Source organism: Galleria mellonella, unplaced genomic scaffold (assembly GCF_026898425.1).
Source record: "Galleria mellonella isolate WM207_F2 unplaced genomic scaffold, CSIRO_AGI_GalMel_v1 utg143, whole genome shotgun sequence".
Lineage (NCBI taxonomy): Eukaryota > Metazoa > Arthropoda > Insecta > Lepidoptera > Pyralidae > Galleria > Galleria mellonella.
Window position 1 is genome coordinate 432212 of NW_026441997.1, and position 22376 is coordinate 454587.

Below are 22376 nucleotides of genomic sequence, written 5' to 3' on the forward strand. Positions count from 1 at the left end.
TCAGGTGGGCCGTCTGCTTGTTTGCCACCTCAGTGGTATAAAAATATTTTCATGACCATTCCATGTCGTAAAATATTTTTATTAAACGGCATGAAGTAAACCAGCTGGTTTACTTCTTCATAGCTATGCTTGATTACAACCTATACTCACCTGGGTATACAAAATGTTATGATTTAAATCTTATGATAAAAATGTATTCATGTAAAATGACGTTAATAAACTAAATATTAATTTAACCCATATGATTTGTTTTAATGGCTAATAATGGAATGAAACCTCGCCTTCGCTATTGGTATACACTGGCGGGGCATCAGTGAGGGATGATTGCTGAGGATGAAAAGGCAGGTTAGTTAGCTGATCGTGTCGAATTCAACGATAAATTCGCCACTATGGTTTCCAAGGGGAACCGCATGGAGGTCGATTTGATAGAGTATATTGATAGCAATAGCGATTCACCTCTCCATTACTAACAATCCTTTCCCCTTACCCTCTGGTCATTTAGCCCAATAGGGCTAATTCTCCAGACAATAACTACCTACGATAATTTTAAATTAGTACTATATGTCCGCCAATAAAAGAATCATAATATTCAATCACCATTATGAGAACATGGTGGACTACCGATTTATTTTGATTTATTCCAGAGGCCGTGAATTGGAATCTAGTGTATGTCATAAGTAACCGGTGTTAGAAAACACCTTTAACAGATGATATTAATTCACTATAGTCGTCATATTAAAAAATGCCATATTATAGTCCATTTACTCTACACAATAGCAACAGTGGCCTATGGCTGAAGTGCAAAGTTTAAAAAATCCATAATTATCATAAAACTTGCTGAAGCAAGAAAACCTCCTGCAAACGGAATATGCGAGTTGAGGATCGTTAGTGATAATAGAACTGTAATAATGATATTATTTTAGTTCAAAACCTAGTACCTACATACTTAGGCAATATCTTTGGTATATGTGATTAAGCTAGAAATATTGGGTATTATATTAAAATTCATCTAAGGTATGAGCCAATGAATTGGCAAAACAATTATATTATTTTGTTTAATTACCATAACAACAGTTACTATGACACTAATAACAAAGGTTAATGCGTAACGATATTTTTAATCAATAAAATTGCATATAAATCTAATTCAATAATAGTTCTCTGGGTTTACTGAAACACAATTAGTGCAAATAACCAAGTACCTAACTCGTAACTTAAAAATGGTTGAGTTCACACCCATCCATATGGAAAAATTGGTTGAACTTTTAAGACCACCTGAACCTGAAGTGTTACAGGGAGATGACTTAACTCCTTCTGGTATGTACCTACCTGTTAGGTAGTTCGTTTATTACGATTGGGGGGGGGGGGGGGGGGGGGGGGCGAGTGTAACTGGACTCGAAAAGAATCTTATTAAATTCGACGTTGGTATTTTTGTATCAACTAACAATCCTTACTGACTTACTTGGCAACCCCGGTCTCTCACTGATTTTTTTTAATTTTTTCGTCTTTTGCAAAATTTGGCACGGAACTCCAGAGGAGCTAAGACCTACCCTGCTTTTGCAGTCATCTGTACGGCGCAGAATGCAGGTCTCCTCTCCGCATAATAGGTAGTTACTTAGCTACGTAAAACGGATGCAATAAAAAAAAAACAGTTTAATTAGATCTGCACTGCACTTGACAGTTCTCGGTGAGTAACAAGGTCATTGTAACATTTATGCACTCACTACATGAACGACGGTCACAGAACTATTATTTCATCTGTGGTGTCTGAGTTGGTACGTTTCTACGCTTCATATTCAGATGCGAAATTATTTGATATCATTGATTTATTGTTCATACATATAATGCCATTCAAACTGCCTATTTGTTGTGTGGTAAATAGGATTATAAGAAATTTCGTTGATTTTAATTTCTTTATAATTTTAACTTGTGGTGTTTATAATTTTAAATATTTACCTATAATAGTATTATAGGTAAATATAACCGTTAACCGTGGCAGCCGTTAACTGTCCATTGTTATACCTAAGTGTTGAACATAGGCCTCCCCATAAGAATGGTTTTGCTAATAGATACCTACCATGCTTGGCAGGTGGGTTGGTAACCGTAGTTAAGCTTTGATCATGTTCAAAGAAGATCGGTGCTACCCATCTCTCGACTATTAAATTCCCTTAGTCCCTCTTACAATACCCACGGGAAAGTAAAAGATGGCCCATTTTATGCTGGGACTACAAGACGATTTACCTATAATAAATATTTATTACTTACAATAGGTTATGAAGTAACTTCATCAAGAGACAAAGTTCCTCCACCCGAAAACAATAAGAAGGTTCCGAAAACGATAGAAGAATTTGAGGAACAAGAAGCAAAGGAAGCTGATGAGTTGGGGCAGGTGGGAGCAGGCCTCGGTGATCGTAAGGTTCCTGAGTACTCCATGAATTATCAGCAGTCAGTCACAGCCGAGGATGTCTTTCTGCAGGTCATATAGAGTTATTGCTAGCCTTATGCTTAGAATGGCAAATAAGTTGACGACCCACATGGTATAAAGTGGTTTACCCAGATTCTATTATAGATTTATCGGTTCTCGACCAGTACGTTCGAGTTTAAAAAATTAGTTTGCATATATATTTTGAAAGTTTAATACTTTAATGTATTGTTTTTCCTAACCTAGTTTTAAAATTAAATAATTAATAATAATAATAATAAACTTTATTAACAAATACAGGGTAGCACTGTTACATATTTTTTGCCCTAGCTTACAAATTAGGGTAACCTGTGCCTTGTAAGCCAGTTCCTTCCAACACGCAAGAACTAATACTTTGTATTTGTACATGCAGAATTAACAATATTAAGCTACAAACATAATAAACATGATGATAAATTGATATGACGCAATTATTTTGCATTGTCATTATTTATACAAATAAATAATTGTATTTAACGCAAAAATATATACTGTGTAATGTAGTATTATATATGTAGTATTATAACACATTATAATCGTAAGTTATAAAAAGTAATCAATTATAATATATTTGTCTTAAAGACAAAATTTGTCCGGTTTTATTACATATCATGTCTAGTTTTAATGATGATCTAAGTATCTATCTACGTAAAAAAGAAGTTTTTGAAATGTCAAACGGTAAAAAATATATAAGTAGCTAGTACCTACTTGTAATAGGTAGGTATAATAAGTATTAATTTCTAGTATTTATTGTTATTGTTATATTTTATTCCTGTTTGACTCAATAATGTACATTATATTGGATTGATTTTACAGATTGGTCCAAAGACTCCGTCGTCAGCTAGTTGTGAAAATCTTATAGTGAAAATTAAAATGCCAGGAGACAAGAAGGAGAACGTAGATTTATCTGTAGATACAAACAGCGTAACTGTTAATTCCTCGCGATATTCCTTAAGACTGCCTCTACCTCATGGCATAAATCCTGACGCTTCCAAAGCAAATTGGAATACCGCCGATGAAACCTTAATTTTAAGTTTGAAATTAGATAGAGAGTTTGATTTTATAAACTTTTAATTATACCTATTAAAAAACTAAATTTGTTTTATGTAGAAGAACTATAAACTATACTTTGCTTATATCTGTGCATTTAATAAGAAAAGATTTGAAATACTCACGGAACCAGAAAATAACGTGATGCATGCGGTCGAAGTCGAAGAAAATGGCTTATTTTAATGCTTAGTTACATTAAGTAGTCTATATCAATAACAATCATCTATTTACTTTAATTTTTAATCATTTTGAGTAACTACCGCAGAGTAAGTAATTACTAAGTTATAACAGTTTAAAATTACCAACGACCGACCTTTGGCTCGCATCATTTCTAAAAAAAAAAAGTTTGTTTCTTTAAAATCTTATGGAACCAATTTATTGAATTAAAATATATTGCACTAAAAAGTTAGCAGTGTAATCCCGGCATAGAATGGATCATCCCTTCCTTTTCCGTGGTGTCGTAAAGGCGACTAAGGGAACTTAATCGTTGAGGGGTTGGCAGCAGCGTCCCTTCTAAAAGGTAACCAAAACGTAACTATGATTACCAGGAGGGTCAGGGATTGTTAGTAATGAGATTCAATAGACCCATTACTAGCAATATATCCTAACAAGTCGACCTCCACGCGGTTCCCCCTGGAAACCAAAAATAAACCACGATGGTTTATTTTTGATGAATTCATCACTATGGGCCAACTGATCTGTTTCATCTTCACGTATCGTCTCTCCCTGGTGCTTCGCCTGCGTATCCCGATAGCGTAGGTGGGTCACCATTTCATTTTCATCCATTAAAACAAATAAAAAAAACTGCGGTCACTAACCTGTTTGCCAAGCGTGGCAACAATTGGCAAAACCCCCAAAAAGTTTGTAATGAGCAGTGGACAGTTAACAGTTGATATGATAATGATGACACTATAAGTATTTAGATCTTTTATGATATTCAACAATATTGCTTTGTGAATAGAAGCAATTATAAAGTGAAAATTAGTGAATGTACAAAAGTATATAAATAAATAAATAAAATAGTTTACAACACTATGAATATTTATTTATTTTATTGTGGTGTGGTGTATTTACCGTTTCACTCATGACTATACGGTTATTAAGTAACAGCTCTTTATTATTAATAACGAGACCGGAGCGGAGCTTCAACTCGAGACCGATAAACTCACACTATTTGTAAATATATATTAAATCAATCCTGAATTCTTCTACCCAAGAAGATTAATAAAGCTGGCACCAAATGTATAAACCTGATCAAGTTAGTGAGTGATGGCTCATCTATGCCTATTAAATTTGTAAATCTCCCCAGTCCTCCTCTTCCCAGAACCGTAGTATTGATACTTCTGGTTGGTGGTTCTAGTTTCATCCATAATAACGGCAACGTCGACTTTTAAAATAACATAGGCACTGGTACTTATTCTGTGTATCAATTAGTATCAAAATTGACCTAAAATATTTCCTGTTTTGATTATTAATAATAAATCGTAATATTGAATACATATATATTTAGTGTCTCTATATAAAACAAAAATCTAATGCATATCATCAAGACATCATAAAAATCGCTAAGTATTATATGTGTCTATATATATAAATATGTATTATATTATTTGCAACACTACGGTACCTATATGGAAAATAGTATGTACCGTTATAAACAACGATGATAAAATGATTACAACTTATTGTTATAGTTCAAATTGTCCCTTACTTCCCAATATCTATTAACAATATGTTCGCAATGATTTATGGAAGCGTGTGTTCAGTATAATTTGTTATCTTAACTTAAATTTGTCACGTAAAATGTGGCTGGTAATAATTTAAATAAATAAATTAACTAGTCTGGCCATAAATACTGTTATATAAAAACTTTTCTTTATTTCAACTTTTTAATTATTTTGAATATAGAATACGTTTATTATTTTAAAAACTTCTTTCGATTTCGCGCCATTTCACATATTTTTTCGTGTTCTTTATCAAATTATAATATGGACTTGGAGTGATCGCCTTGCACAAAGTGGATATGGAGCCGTCAGTCATATTCCAGATACTTAAAAGCTTGGTATCAGCCGTATGTTCGTATATCGAACTATCAACAGATACAGCAACACTTCCTCTGTCGAAGATCAGAAAAGATCGGGGCAGCCGCGTGCTGTTATAACTACAAAGGCTCTTAATGCCTGCTGTTAATATTACTATTTTTGGAATATGCGTTTTCAAATTTGGCGGGAATTCAGTGTGGAGCATCGTCATTAATTTTGGTGCCGGAGTAAGTACTCTATTTATTTTATTCTGATTCAATATAGATTTAAAGCCTTAACGTTTTTGCCTTTTGAGTTCTAATTGAAACTTCTACGTAATTTTTTAGTCGAATTCGTCAATTCAAAGTGCATGAATTAAAGTTTTACAGATTGAGAACGTGGGGAAGCGAAGGTACGACCAAGAGTCGACTGCTGTCCCTGTTGTAGATAATGTTCTAACAACCAGATAGATAAGTATTTGTGATTTTATTATATTTACTTATAAAGTGAGTATTAGGTTACCAAAAATGCAGATTACCATCACAACTTAGCATCACAATCAACTCTCCCAAATTTTTCGCAATGGGTATCATAATAACCCATCGACGAGCAGAAAGAGTCATGCGTAATTTATTTTTGAATATTTTATATGATAAATACTTATAATAGCAAACAATCTACCAGGCCACATAATTGAAAGTTGATTGAAAAAGTTGTGAACAGTACCTACTATGAACATTACAGAATATATTGTGATACCTATGGTACAACTCAGGTGTTGCCGTTCCTGAAAACTTTAGTGTTGTTTCTGTATTCTGTAACTAGCTCGCGGCTTTGATCGTGTAAATGAGTATGTCAAATATTTTATATAACCTTATATATTTGATATAACCTACTGATGTACTAAATTTTATTCAATTTTATTCAGTACTTTTTGCGTGGAAGGATAATAAACATCTATCCATCCATCAATTCATCTTTACTCACTTTCGCGTTTATAATATTAATTTATTTTATTTTCTGCCATATCCAATTTTTTCAAATCTTAGGACTCTTTATTTATAATGAAGTGGACGGTTACCACGTCTATAAACATGAGCGTTGAGCGTTGCTATTCCTGAGAACTCAGGTGTTATTCCTCTGAAAGAAGATAAAAAATTTTTTTAATAATTTGTGTAGTTTTTGAGTTTATTATTTACAAACATATAAAAAAATCAAATCTTTCCTTATTATACTATTAGTAGGTATAAGGAGATAGCGCGACACGTGTTTAAATATTGTTTAAAATCGAAAGCTGTAGACATACGTACCTATCTATTTCATATTAGGCGTCGCCATTCTTAGTTATTACGAATAGTTAATAGGGTAGTCAATGTGACACATTACTTTCAACAATTTATCGATATTCTTTTCATGAATATCACGTTGCAGAGAAGGAAATTGAAAAAAAAAGTTGAATGATCATTTTTCTTTTATGCGACTTAGAAAGATATTATAGATGTTACAGATATATATATATATATATATATATCTATATATATATATATATATATATATATATATATATATATATATATATATACTTTGTAATTTCTTTGCCATATTCTACTTTTTAAACTGAAATACGAATACAAATGCAACTTTATTATTAAAAAACTTTTTCAATCTTAAAATATGTGTACAGAACTAATAAGGAATTAAATCATATCAAGCAACTAGGTAAAGATGAATTGAATACGTCGCGAGTAGGTACTTTTTTCTACCTTTTAGAATTTGCTTAAAAATAACATTCATTGGGTTATTGAAATTGTTAATTATTATCGATGTTTATTATTATATCTGTCGATATGAAAACAACCCTAGTAATATAACCCAGGCTGGCGTCAAGGCGTCAATTTGTTAAGAATATACACCATATCAATGCCGGTTTTAATTGAATGACTTGAAGCGTGAGAATAGCAATTTATGTAGATTGATATAGGCCATGACTAATTTTAGGTAATTGTTTAACAATTACAGTTCTAGGCCTATAAAATTATGTTTGAATATATATATATAATTTACAATATTTTAATAATAAGTACTAGGTACCGAAATGTACTATAAAATTTGGAAATACTTAAGCGAAATTAATAAAATATAAATATATACTGCTTATGTACCTACCTAGTTGCCTACCTAGTAACAATTAAATAAATTAGCCTAAGATTTTTTTTAAATTTATCCTTATTTTATCTATCCTTATATTATAATTATTTAATATGTGATGAAAATAATAGACCGTTTGGCTAAGTTTGTTTATACGAATAAAATAGAATGAATAGTTACAATAATTAGGTTCCTATTATACTTTTAATTATATTGCCTCGTATAATTATGTCCTATAGGTATCTACTGACGACGAGTCGTTGAATTGTAATGACTTATAACAAAGAAAAGGTCTTCGCAATTACAGTGTCAAAATAATAATATCTGTCAGTAAATAGGGTTACGTAAACGTAGGTATAATTATATATTTATATTTTATCTTACTAATATAATAAATGTCTTTCCTAACTTTTATTTATAAAGTTTTTTATATTACTCCCTAACGTTAGCGCTAACTTTTTGCTTCCTATTTTCTACGCGTGTATTTCAGCAGTAAAGTAAAAATCTATGATATAGATAAAAACATACATCAGATTTTAGGTTAGAGCTTCAGGAACACAACTGTCAAAACCTAATACCATTTTGGTTTAGTAATTTTGTAGTGAGTGATATCGAAACAAACATACATAGAGAAAGACGGATTTCCAAACAAAATTAATTAAGACTCTAAATTTTTTTTCAATATCTCCCATATATAGACATCAACTATTTACAATTTTATTATATTAGTAAGATAACATAAGGCTATAAAACTCCATTTGATTTGTTTGCAAATATCATTTCAGCATTATTCTAGTTACGAGTACATAACATATATATGTAAAAACATTTGCAGTATAAAATACTTTCTTATACAATATAATAAATAGTATTGTGATAATAGGAATTATACCGAATTTTACTAGCTTTCTTTTTCTGGGTGGAAAACCTGGGCCAGTCTCTCTATAAATAGTATCAAATTTATTTACAACTAACCTAATAGCCCAGACAATAGATTACAATACAATTGATTCTTATCTTCAACTAGCTGTGCTTGCGACGACATTCGTGCGACAAATTAGTAATTTTTTCGTCAGAATTCTTCTAGTTTGGTAGGTATAATACTTATATAGGTATTTCATCTTGCCCTTATTTTGAGTTGGCATTTCTCATTTATTTCGAGTTGGCATAATATGTGTTTAACCATATTACTCAAAGGTTTTGATTTTTAGTTTTACGACCGGCCACTTGCCTGACATCAACCCTCTTTGGAAATGCGTCTCTTGGTCCACCATCTATGGTATATAGGTAAAATCTAGTCATATAACTCTATACTTATCTATGATGAAGAATGTGGATAAAAACTTGAAAGCAAAATTTTAATTACTTTACGAGTAATTTAAATGTTATATTGCCATTTATTGATATGATACATCAAAAGTTCTGTTTCTTAAACATAATATTAATTGCTTTGGCTAATTTCTACATACTGGCAAAACCATTCCTTTTCCCTGACTTTCTTACTATAAAATAATGCATTTGTATTGCCTACGGAACCATCATTAGATATATTAAATTCATATATGGCATTCCCATTTTTTGTTTATGTTAAGTAATGATTCTGTATCAAGGATCATTTCGCGGTGATGCCGCTGCGTGGCCAGATTCATTCGCTGGTGTATTTCAAAACACTCATTCGTGTGATACGGTTGTGAGATCCATGCATTCAAATGAAACAAAGTAAATACATAAGGTTCTAATTTTATATTATTTAAAAATGATACTATTGCTCAACAGAGTACACAAAATTTTGGAAGTCTGTAATTAGTGAGCGCATCTGTAAAAATACTTAGAATACAGGTAATTAAAATAATTCGTCTTCACAATTAAAAATGTAAGTAGATCCAATTATTTTTTTATTTTCTTTGTTTTATGTTAGAAAATCCTGTTCTTATTTATCTACCTGTTTTAAAATTTACAGTTGTTATCATAAAAATCTAGTATATGGTATATACTGCCTGATTTTTAAATGAATATTATTGATTTATTTCACTATATATACATATTTGCACATAAGAAATTACCTACAATTCTCTATATTAAATAAAATATTTTTTTTTTATATTAGGTTTATATTAAGTAGAACATTATAAAAATAATAAACAATGTATTTTGTAAATTAAGTATAATCTATTATGTAAAAATATTCAATATTTGAATCTTAAAGATTATTACAGAAAATAAGATACATTTAGGCATCTAATTTTACATTATATAAATGGTATCCAGATATCACAAGAGAATACATTTAAACTATATATCAGTTTACAATTTACTGTATTAAAAAAATTTTAATTGGATGTGTAACAAAAAACCTAAAATTCAGAATCTCATTCAATAATTACACTTAGAAGTCTCCCGAATTTAAATGAAAAAGCATTTACTGTATGAAGTCAATAATTCCTTTTATACTGTATTTCAATTAGAGTCAAATAATTAACGTAAATATATCTCTTTTTTTAGATTTTTATCTTGTAGACATAATGTTTCTATTGCTACAAACATAATACTGAACTATCAATATATAACTATAATTTGAGATACTAATAAGAAAGAGTCACTCATGACTTACTTATAAGAAAATTCAACATTTGTAACTACAAGCATCGATGATTGTTTATGAATGAGTACATAATTTGGCTGAATGCGCTCTATATTTAATTTATTTTTTAATTGCCGATTTTGCGTTTTTTTAAATATTTTTTGACGCAAACTCAGTGTATGATTGTTGATTATTTTTATTGTTCCCACTAAAAGAAATGACCTTACTATATTCCAGTCAATCATAATAATATTATTAAACTGTTAAACTTCTTCACACTCCAACTCACGCTTTCACTACACTGTAATTTATCAATTTACATAAGTGACAATAATTGGTAACAAAGTTCATTAATTTCCCGTTTTTTAGTTATACATAAATCTTCTTACACGGCTTTTTGTTTATAAAAATCCCGTGTTGCGATGTTAGTTCACGGTAATCTTCGAAACCGCTTAATCGATTTTAGTGAAATTTTGTAAATCTATATTTTCTTTTATGCAACTTAAAAATAGCAAACAAGCTGACGATCCACCTAATGGAAAGTGGTAACCATCACCTATAAAAACCGTGCCATGGACATAATAAAGTACACTGTTTGCTCCTACTTGAAAAGTATACTAATATCCTATAGTTTTGATTCCGCATAATGGATCCGGTAGATAGCGATAGAGAGCGAAACATTATTTACCGGACCAGCTAGTAGATATATAATATGAGTATAAACATAAATGTATAAAAGCATATGAATAAATAAATTTAAAAAATAATACAATAACTGTTTGTACGTAGTACCCAGATATTAATATAGTAACATTGGATTCCACAATTACGGCTTTTTTTTTATCCCATCGTCTTACACCTGGTAACGGATGTTACCTTATTAAGTGAACAATAGAGCTTCCTATCATCATGCTGGCTAAACGGTCTGGAATAGGGTTTTATCTCGAATTTTCGTTTTTTTGTACTGATGTACAATATTTTAATTCCTTAGACACCTTTTACAACATCCTAGGTATGTAAAAGAGTGATATCACGTTATATTCTTACATGTAATATTAATTTAATATAATTTATATTTCTAGAATGTTATCCAGAAGTGTGTTATGGATTTATGGATTTCTTATATTTAGTGCCATATTAATGCTAGATTCCTTGAGGACATTAGATGATAAACGTAAGTTATTTTGAGGAATTACGTAGTTTATAATAAGCTAAATATTTATATGTAATATACATAAATATTAATCTGTATTTATGTTACTGTATTTCACTTGAATTGTTCAATTGTCATTGTATATTTTTGTTTATGGTGCAATAAAGTTAAATAATAAATAAATATTCGTATAATACTAATAATAATTGTAATTGATTATTTTCAGAATTATTTCCACCCAGCAAAATACCTGATAATGCTTTAAATCCACGACGTTCAATCGTTAGACGAAAAATAGTGTTATATCACAACTTCTTCCGTACGAAAGTTCGTCCCTCGGCGTCCAATATGCTTTTAATGGTAAGAGTTTGATTCTAAATTATAATACAGTATCAATATTCAGTAATAATGACAGCGTTGTTACCTATCTAGAACAATTTAAGGATAATTAATATTAGGTCTGTATGTCTATTTTTTTAATTGTTCCCTTAAAAACTACTAGCTACACTAAATTGGTCACGGTTTTCGCACTTGTATTCCTGACGGTTTAACTTAAATTCTTAAAACTCATCTAGAAGTGGTTTATTTCATTGGTTTTCCTGCGTCTGAAATTCACGCGTACGAAGTAGCGGCAAATAGCTAGTTTGAAATAAAAGCATACTTTTGACAGTAGATCAGTAGTTAGATTTTCATCAGTAGACTTTTAAAATAACTCGAAAGAAAATAAATGTTTTTTCGTTTTAATCATGTTAGTCATGACTAAAACGAACTAAGTAGGCACATTATGAATTCATATATATACCTAGTAGTTACATAATATACGGTTGAAATATTATGTGATGCTTAATAGACGGGGATTATTACAATATAGTATTATCCATTATGCCAATAATACATAAATAAAGATACAACATTTGAGACTTGAGTGTATGTATATTATAGAGATAGAAGATGTCTAGTAAATAACAGATATTATATGCATACTGATTCCTTAACCACACATTGAGGCAAGTATATTTACCGGCAATAACAGAATAAATGACATAATAACAGAATGATTATATTTTAAGTGTTAAAATATAATCACTCCGAGAATCTGGTGAGTCTAAATAACCCAACCAATTTCAATTCAGGTCAAGTCCATTTGTGTGGAAGAGACGGCTAAAATATAATGATTACTTGCTCTATGCAGACAGCAGGGCGACTATAATTGGAATCCTAAAAAACATAAATTTTATATAATACCTAACTATATATGAGTTTATATATATATGTATTTATCCATATTTTACATTTTCAAACGTCGTTGCATCAAAGTTATAAAAAATTGTTGTTTGACCAATCAATCATAATGTAAAATAAAAAATGTACCTAGAAGGCAAAGCAAAAAGTGGAGAACAATTATTTTATTGTTCTCGTTTTTTATTACGATAAGATAAACTAAAAAGAATATGCACAATGATGGTAATTGTACTACTGCATAACTTTTACTTGCTGAAGTTGACTAATAACATTATTTATAATTAAAAATAATCAGCAATAATATAGGTAATTGGATACACATTTTATTCAAATATATATTAATTTTTATCTAGATAAAGACCAATTTGGACCTATCTATATACATATATCTATAGTATAGACGAAATCTGTTTGTAGTTTACCTGGGTTTCATATATTACTAGCTATGATCTGAGGCTTAGCTTGAATGAATATTAATATTAATAGTTTAATAAATATCTTCTATATTCTTGTGTTTATACAATATAGAGTCCGTCTTTGAAATAAAATCATAGGTTAATTCAGCGATTTTAGTATAATTGAATAACAAATACAAGTGTAAATTGAAATTGAAATCGACAGGACACAGATCCATTTATTCCTTAAAATTAAACTACGTGCTATATTTAGTTGCTTTTCATATTAGTTAACAGTGCGAAGTTGGAAATATGTGCGATAATTAGTTATAAATTTATTTTTCAAGCGACCCGACGTAATCGAAACAAATTGAGTGTGCTGTCATTATATACCTCCATAAGAAGAGATTATTACCAATCATCATCCATGAAGATATGGTCATTATATTAGGAGATTCTGTTATATTTATTTATTAAAACTGAATTGAAGCGTGGTAGAGGCAGTGTGAACGTCCACTACTGACGAAAATATTGGAAAAATACTTAATTTAATTATGAGTGATAGCAAATTAATAATTATAGTTGTAAATATTAATTATATTCAGTGTTATTTAATAATATTATAAATTTGGAAGTTCTTAAAGACAATTACATAGATGATCGAAATTATAAGAATAATTTATGAATTAATCCAAAACATTGTAATTAACAAATTAGGTTTCCACAAGACATCAGCATGGTGAGTCCTGCGACAACAGCCGCAAAAAAAGCCAAAACCATTCAATTGAGTAATAAAGAACAAGGGTGACAATTTCACGCGACATTTGAAGCCGCCGATACACATGACTTTTTGAATTACTTTGTTACATGGAACTTACTTCGTTAAAGATAGATCCGACAAATGTCATTGGAAACAAACAATAATCAAAACAGTAGAGAAGAGCAGTTCACCACCCTTAAGGGTAGTAAACTAAATCGGACTGAAAGGCTAAACTGATTTTGTCGACAAATAGAATAATGGCTTCAGTATTCTAGGACTCGAAGGGCTTGCTTATGGTTTATTAAACAAGCTCAGACCATAAACTCCGATTATTACTGTATCTTATTACGTCATTTACGTGAGTGAGAAATTAAAATAAAACGTCCAGGAATGTTTAGAAGAATAGTCCTGTTTCATCAAAATAATATCCGTGTTCACACATTTGTGCAACTAATAATTTTTTGCTAACAATTTTTGCTGACAACTAAAGAGTCAAAAAAACATATTTTTAATGGGAGTTTTATTTGGTAATAAAATTAATAAAACGTTTTATTGTAAATATAAGAAAATTTTATAACATAGTATATGAAATCATGGCCAGAAATGTACATAAAAACAAAACAGAGTATTCATTATCTGATATATACTTCTGTTTAGGCTAAACAATAATCAGGTTTAGTTATACCTATTTAAATTTTAAACAGAACTCGACTGTATTTTAATAATAAATCAATCCCTCATCAATCGCATGTTAAATAAAAAATGAAACACTTATCTAGGTATATCAACATGAAACTATAATTATATGAAGAAAAGCTATTTTATAGCACCGACACAAAAGTTAGTTAAGATTAGGAGATAAAAAATTGTTAATACTGATACTATTTATTTCAAATATAAAAAATATTTATAATAAATAAAAAAAAAACAGTATATATAAATAATGTAAACTAAGTACTTAATGATGGCCACCAACATATATTGGCCTTGTTATTTCAAGCGAAAAGCACTACTGCATTATGAATTCTCATCATATAACTTTCAAGGGTAACATTATGACAGTTAATGTTTACTAATTAGATTTATTTTATGCTTTTTTGCCGTTTTTTGATGTACATATATATAATATATATGTAATAACGTAATAATATTAATTACATATAAACTATTTCTTGTTTTATTTAATTATACCTACTTCAATTATGAGCGGCTTTTAGATAAAACTTTAATTTGTTGCAAAATATATACAATGCAATACGTGAATGAAATTTCTATGATAAACTATAAATAGATACACATCTATTTTTAGAGTTCTTATTAGATGATGTAAACAGGATGTGGGCCTTTTTTAATAAAAGATATAAACTTATTTAATGATACTCTAATAAATCATATTATATTAAATCCTAAAAGTTACAAGTTTTGGGTACTACTTACGAAACGAAGTTCATTTCAAAATTATAGACAATATATACAAAAATATAGAATAAAATAAACACTCAAATTGATGACGTCATCTTTTTTAAAGTCAGTTTTTACAATTATGTATTTATCAAATAATCGACTTTTATTTTTTTATGACTTATTTCAGTCTTGGCATGAAGGGGCAGCGCGACAAGCCCAGCGTTATGCAGAGCAATGCGTGTTCCTGCAACACAATGACCCGAGGGAAAACACCGTGCGCAATCTAGGTGCTTGTGGACAAAATCTTTTCGTTGCTGCACAGAAGACTCCATGGTAATCAACCTTATGGTACATTTTCTATTTTAGGGATTCTAATAAGCAAAAGGTACGGATATATAATAATTATGTAATGATAATAATTATTATATATAATTTTCAATGCTTGTCAACATTTACTACCCTAAATTATTGTTGACAAAAAATGCAATACAATAAAATTCATTGTGTAAGTAACTTACCTCCTAATATTATTTTTATAAATATTAATAAGTTCTTTCATGATTTACTGACTTACTGTCGTTTAGTACCGCTTTCTATTATTTATTCAAAATATAAATGTATTTGAATTGCATAATTTATAATAGTTAATATTTCGGTTTCTTGGTATTACATGTTATACTTATTAACGGTTATGAACTGCATTTCATGCGAAAGCGATAAGCTGCATAATAAACTAATGTGTGACGTTACAAGTCAAGGTTTCTTAATATTCTAATTATTACAAAAATTCCCATGAATGAGATGATAAATTATCAGTCTTGTTTAATTTAATTTTTTATTAGGTGCAATAAAGTATATTGTTGTCTGTATTTATTTCCGCGACTAGCAGTTGTGTTCGTCACGATTTTTTTTTATTTCTCACTCCTTGTAGATAATAGTAAATTCGTGAACAGATAATCGATTTCACAGTTAATAAATAATAGTGAATACACTGCCCTTAATGCTCGTAATCGAGCTATGAGCATTTATTCTTCCGGAGGATAATTGGAGGCATTAAATTGTCCATTTTGATATGAAAATTAATCTGTATAACTTTACACGTACGAGTATAACAATGTAATGAATTGCTTAAGGCATATAATGGGTAAGTAATACAATAATAATTGTATACAGACTTATTTTTTATATAATCTAAAATGACAAGGTAAAGCCCACCTCATGAAAGATAACAATTACCACTACACTACACTAGGAGCATCACAGTATATTCTGTATATTCCTTACGCGTTCCGTTCCTATGCATTAAAGTTATTATGCCTCTAGTATACTTTAGAACTCCTAATTATCATATTATTATTTATCTTGATATAATTATCTACTGAACTTGCTTAGATACATATAAACATATATTTCCGTAAATAATATTTAATAACTCGTTATGAAATTTCGACAATTATCAATAATATGATTTCTTTTGCAAATAGAAAACGCCATGTAATTTTTAAAATATACATATCCCCCTAAGGGGAGTTTTGCCAAGAATTGCCACGCTTGAAAGCAAATGCTGCTGGGAATGGAAATGATGCTGCAAAGGAATGCTGCTGCCCCTCCCTCGCCATCCCTTAGTCGACTCTAGCGAAAACCATGGAAAAAGAAGAGGTGGCCTATTCTATGTCGGGACTAAATTGCAAAAAAATATTATGTATTATAACCATACATGTATTATTTATAATTGTACGAAATGGTTCTTTTCATAATAATTATATTGTAATTATTTATATCGACGTACATCATTGATTTTCCATAAACGAAAGTATCTTGTGAAAATCACAATATGTGTTACTAATATAGTAATAACGTTATATTTTAATAAAATGTTACTTGTAAAAATATCGTTCAAATTAATTTCTCTGATTAGGAGGTCGTACCTCCTGTGAATATAATCACATTTTACCACAATAAAAATTTGGATGACGATAACTGGCATTTATGGGGTACAGCCCTTCTAAAGCAAAATTGTACCACTTCAATAAAATTAAGAATTGCAGTCGATAACATTGAGAGACAACCATTTGTCCACTGTCCTTTGAACGGGTTTAAGGCAAAACGATTGTTATAAATGTTGTACATATTCATATTTTATGTTTCAGGTTCTTCGCGCTTAAAACTTGGTTTCTCGAGTACAAGAATTTTACGTACGGTGCTCCAGTCCATAATTTGAAAGCAGTTGGCCATTACACGCAGATGGTGTGGGCCACAAGTCACAAACTTGGATGTGGGTTAGCTCATTGTCCTGGTGGGCCTTGGGGGCATTTTTACAATTACGTGTGTCATTATTGTCCTGCGTAAGTTATTATTTAAACTACTTATTCTTCCATATCTTGAAGAAAATTCTATTAAACAGATGTTACCTTTACATCTAGACAGAAAAAACCTCAAAACAATGATAGGGACAATAACGGGTCATTGTCCATTAAACAAACATCTATACACAATAGGAGCCACAGACAGTGGCTCCTATTGTGTATAGATGTCGAGGCTGTTTCGACGCCGAAGAAACGGCTGCTCACGTAATCCTGGAATGTGAGGCTGTGGCCCATCAACGTTTAGAAATCCTCGGAACGGTGAGGTCGCTCCGTGAGGCCTGTGAAGCACCCAGGAAGCTTCTGCGCTTCTGGACGGAGCTAGGTTGGCTGCACTAGCCACGACTCATACGCACAATGGCCCAAATGAGAGGCTAAGCGCGGAAAATGGAGTCCTTTTCACATTCACATTCACATTCACAGATGTTACCTTCTTTCGGGAACATTTCCAAAAGATTTTTCTTAAGGTTCTATGTTGTATATGAAACATAACAAACCTTGTGCTATACCTATATATGGCCAAAATATCAAGTTTAGCTTGTCAGATTGACCTCCTCTGAAAATTATTAATCCCTAATGAAATAGTTACGGTGCACTAGTGATTTGCATCCTCGCCGTTTTGTGACAGTGACGATAGAAATATAAAGTTATCAATGCTTTGATATTTGTATAACATTAATATAGACATGTGCACTACGTCATATTTGTATATCGTAAAAAGTATCAAATCTCTACACCTATAATTTTTGCTGTTTAGTCAGCTTATTTTTTAGGTTAAATACCTACGTGTCATCAAGGCATTAAATGTCACATAAATAGTCAGATTTTTTGATGATGACATGTCAATGGATACTTCATTATATAAAATATAAAACGCATAGTGCATATTTATTACACAGGCATTGTGCTAACTAAGAAAAATTATTACTTATCGTGAGTAATTCAGATATGGTAGTCAAATGACATGGCATAAAGTCAGGATGAAGAAAATGATGATAAGCTAATGCTGAAGTATTAATCATATTAATAAAATCTATAGTTTTGCACGTCATATCTATTATATGATGTGTAAAACTATAGGTTCTTGTTTTTTTTTTGTTATATTTAAATTAGAAATTAGGTGAATTAAAAAAGAATATTATAACTGGTTCACAATAGATGCCAATATTGCATTGGTCCAAAGATAAACCGAGAATTTTCTTCTTTATAAAGTTGGTTAAAAGTGGACCGTTAAACTTATAGAAAAAAGTTTATTCAATTTTTAAGTCTTTACCGAATTTTACCTAAATAAGTAGGTATAATAGATATATCTTTTGTTTTAAAGGAAAATCTATTATTTCTATATTCTTTTCGATTCATTCAGATTGTATCCGTATAGTTCTACGATTTAGTTTTACTAGCAGAACAAAACGGACTAAAAATCTAGTTCTATTAATAAGAAAGAACGAAGAAAGAAATTACATTAATTTGCATTCAGATTGTTTAACGATATAGTTGTCGTAAGATTTTTATAACGGCATTAGTTTTCCCTTGATATTGCCTGAATTTGACGCTCAAGCAGTCGTGTCAAATAGAAAAAATGATAAGATAGCACCAGATTGACATGTTAAGTCATTCTCAAAAAAAAATTAATGTATATAATAATGCAAGATTAACATCTTATATATGGGATCCTAGTATCAATTTTTTTTATACTGTGCCAGTAATTTACTATGTATAAATATTATAGTAATTTTTAATTAATAAATTTTTCTTCAATATAATTTAATTATATTCAATATCAGTTATAAATTATTTGGAACATCTATAGTAAATATTTGCGTGGCCCGTTCTATGCCTGGACCACACGAGCTATCCCTTCCTCTCCCGTGGGTATCGTAAGAGACTACAGTAATTTATGGATCAAGATTTGTTAGCATGATAGCAGGGCCTCTCTTAAAACAGCACCAAAAGCCTAACTGCGGTTGCAAACCCGTTTGTCAAATGTGGCAATTACTGGCAAAACCCCCTTATGGAGGAGGTCTATATTCAACAGTGGATATCTAACGGCTGAAATAATTATGATAGCAAGGATTTACATTTTGAGGTCATTGTAATACTTAAATAAAATACATATCTACTATATGATGTCACACTGTTGAAAAAAGGCCCCTCTTTTTTTTTAAACGGTTTCGTCTAGTCAAACTACAACTTAAAGAATTCATTAAAATTATTTCCATCTGGGTACACTTTAATAAATACATCTCTGTCTATTCGATCACGAACTTTGCCTATCTTTCTAGCCATTTTCAACATATGTATAACGCATAAATGTCCAACTTTATCAAGCTCACCAATTTTATTTTGAGATATCCTTGCTTTGCACTATTGTAATCTTAGTACCCATTTTTATTCCATCGTCACATGGAATATAATAAAATAATCTGCATGGTATTAATTTTCCAGGGGCAACTTCGACACCATAACTCAGTACCCATATAAAGTGGGTTCGCCGTGTGGCGATTGTCCAAATGATTGCATCTCAGGCGAACTGTGTACTAACTCGTGTCCTCTGAAGGACTACTATTCAAACTGCGATCAACTAGTGGAATTGACAGATATCTGCGGACAAGGTGTTTGCAATGCGACCTGTACCTGCGGCAGTACCAGATTGTATAAAAATTATCCTTGGTAGCATCTAAGTTTTTGTCTGTATATCTTTTTTAGATTTGTATGTCAATTATTTGTATTAAACTATACTGTATAAAATATGATAGCTTTATCCACAATAAAAAACAATTTTGTATATACTTTCATATTTAAAGTTAGTGTACAAATTAAGATACAATAGTATTTATATAAAAGATACATTATTTTTAACCTTAAGTATGTATATAAATATATAATATGTTTAAAGCGATAAAATATAATAAAATTATTAGCCTATAAAACAATATAAATTTACATCACATGTTACCAAAGTTACAGTGCGTGTAATAACAAGCATCTTGTAATTTTTTTTTTTATTATGGGCTGTATTTGTAGTTTTAATATAAATTCGACTCGCTTCACGTACCAAATTAAACGTATCACATCAATCACTACTGATCTCCTCTATACAATTTTATTATGTTAAATAGACCAAATACGTTCAGGATGACAAACACATTTGTTCAATCACATATACATATGCACGCACGCATGCGCGCACGCACATTCATGACACATATACACTCCATTACACTACACTCTAAGTATATCAGCTCATTCAACATCCCATTGCACAGGGCGCGGATGCCTTCCATAGGAGAAGTAGTCTACGTCTGCGTTAATCGTAATGATTGGGTTATAATCCCGTACAAACAAACAATTATTTCACAAAAATATTATAATTGATGTTATACTCGTACATAACTATATATGCAAACAATAGAAGAAAATATTGAAAATTGATATTTCTATTTTTATTACTTGATCTATCCTATCCATATATATCCTCTTCAATGTACCTAAGTTAATTATTAAAAGAGAAATATTATTAATATACTAGCTGACCCCGTAAACGTTGTTTTACCACTTATTGCGAAATATAAAAATCGCGATTAAAAGACAGGGGTTGATCGTAAAACGATGAAAATTTTAAGTTGTGTGTATTTTTCAACGCTAAATCATAATAAAATAAAAACGGAAAAATTTGTTAATAAAATAAAAAAAAAATTTTGGGGAGGGTCACCCTTATCATTGAGGGGTATAAAAAATAGATATTGGCCGATTCTCAGACCTACCCAATATGCACACAAAATTTCATAAAAATCGGTAAAGCCGTTTCAGAGGAGTTTGGTAACAAACACCGTGACACGAGAATTTTATATATTAGATTATAAGGGCTCTCTTACTATATAGCATATATGTTCATATCTTATTACAATGTAAATTGAATATAGTGTATCTTGTACGTTACAGCACAGATAATATAATACTATACTAGGTAACAGTAACAGTCTGCAGTGAAGCTCACCCGGCATGGGTCACGCACTCGGGCACAACAGGTGAGTCAGCAGGTGGGGTGCTTGTCGGCGCGTGACACCACCTCTTGACTGCTTCGCCTTTGCCCCACTTATCTATCTTACGTAATTGTATTGCATATAAACAGTACAGTGACATTACATTAATACTATTAATAGTAATTTTCAATAGGATTTGATTGATGATTCGCTGGAGCTATTGCAAAAAACAGTAACCTAATAGGTACGAGAATGGTCTATTTCAATAGAACTTAATTAGAAGATAACTAAGTTTTGTTGTAATTATCACAGAAACACTGTGTAAATGAAATTAGTAACGAATTGAAACATTCAATTAATTAATTTACTTTTTTTATTTGAACATCAGCAGAATGTATATAATCGAGTCAATTATTCGTTTATTCATTATTTGATTAAGTTCGATTGAAAAAGATTTTAATTTACTCATGTTTGCTAGTATCTTGTCTACATAAAAACTTTAAAATTCTGCAGGTTGATGTTGATAAGATAGGTATTGATGACCGTATAAAGAGCCTATGAGGAAGCAATTGATAAACATTTTGATAGGATAGCCGTATCTCTTTAGAAAAGATTTTTACCAGATGATCTTATCAAATAAGGTGTCACATATAGTATTGTATTATAATATAACATTTATGACTTTTTAGTTGCTAATATGAACCTAAATTTTTTTTATTTCACCCAAAGATATTTATGTAACAGTTATTTGTAAATATTATCTGAGGATTTTACGTAACTACGTATACGTATAATACGTACAAGATTGGTTATAA

At 30.4% G+C, this 22376-nt stretch overlaps 1 protein-coding gene across 3 annotated transcripts; it reads left to right on the forward strand.

The window, feature by feature from the left end:
• Positions 1-1705: 1705 nt before the first annotated feature.
• On the forward strand, positions 1706-21010 carry LOC113516798 (serotriflin). 3 transcript variants are annotated; one of them, XM_031907933.2, is made up of 7 exons: positions 1706-1775; positions 2271-2476; positions 11344-11435; positions 11641-11774; positions 15403-15548; positions 17366-17560; positions 20024-21010. In XM_031907933.2, the coding sequence occupies exons 2-7, from the start codon at positions 2463-2465 to the stop codon at positions 20250-20252; spliced, it is 810 nt and encodes a 269-aa protein (XP_031763793.2). In that variant the 5' UTR covers positions 1706-1775; positions 2271-2462; the 3' UTR covers positions 20253-21010. The 3 variants fall into 3 exon arrangements, with proteins under 3 accessions (XP_031763793.2, XP_031763794.2, XP_031763795.2); XM_031907934.2 differs by lacking the exons at positions 1706-1775; positions 2271-2476 and adding an exon at positions 9311-9553; XM_031907935.2 differs by lacking the exons at positions 1706-1775; positions 2271-2476 and adding an exon at positions 9311-9519.
• Positions 21011-22376: the final 1366 nt, after the last annotated feature.

Coding starts and splice junctions, on each gene's coding strand:
- LOC113516798 (XM_031907933.2), top strand. Junction 11,436..11,640: donor GAGGACATTAGATGATAAAC/GTAAGTTATTTT, acceptor GATTATTTTCAG/AATTATTTCCACCCAGCAAA. Junction 11,775..15,402: donor CGTCCAATATGCTTTTAATG/GTAAGAGTTTGA, acceptor GACTTATTTCAG/TCTTGGCATGAAGGGGCAGC.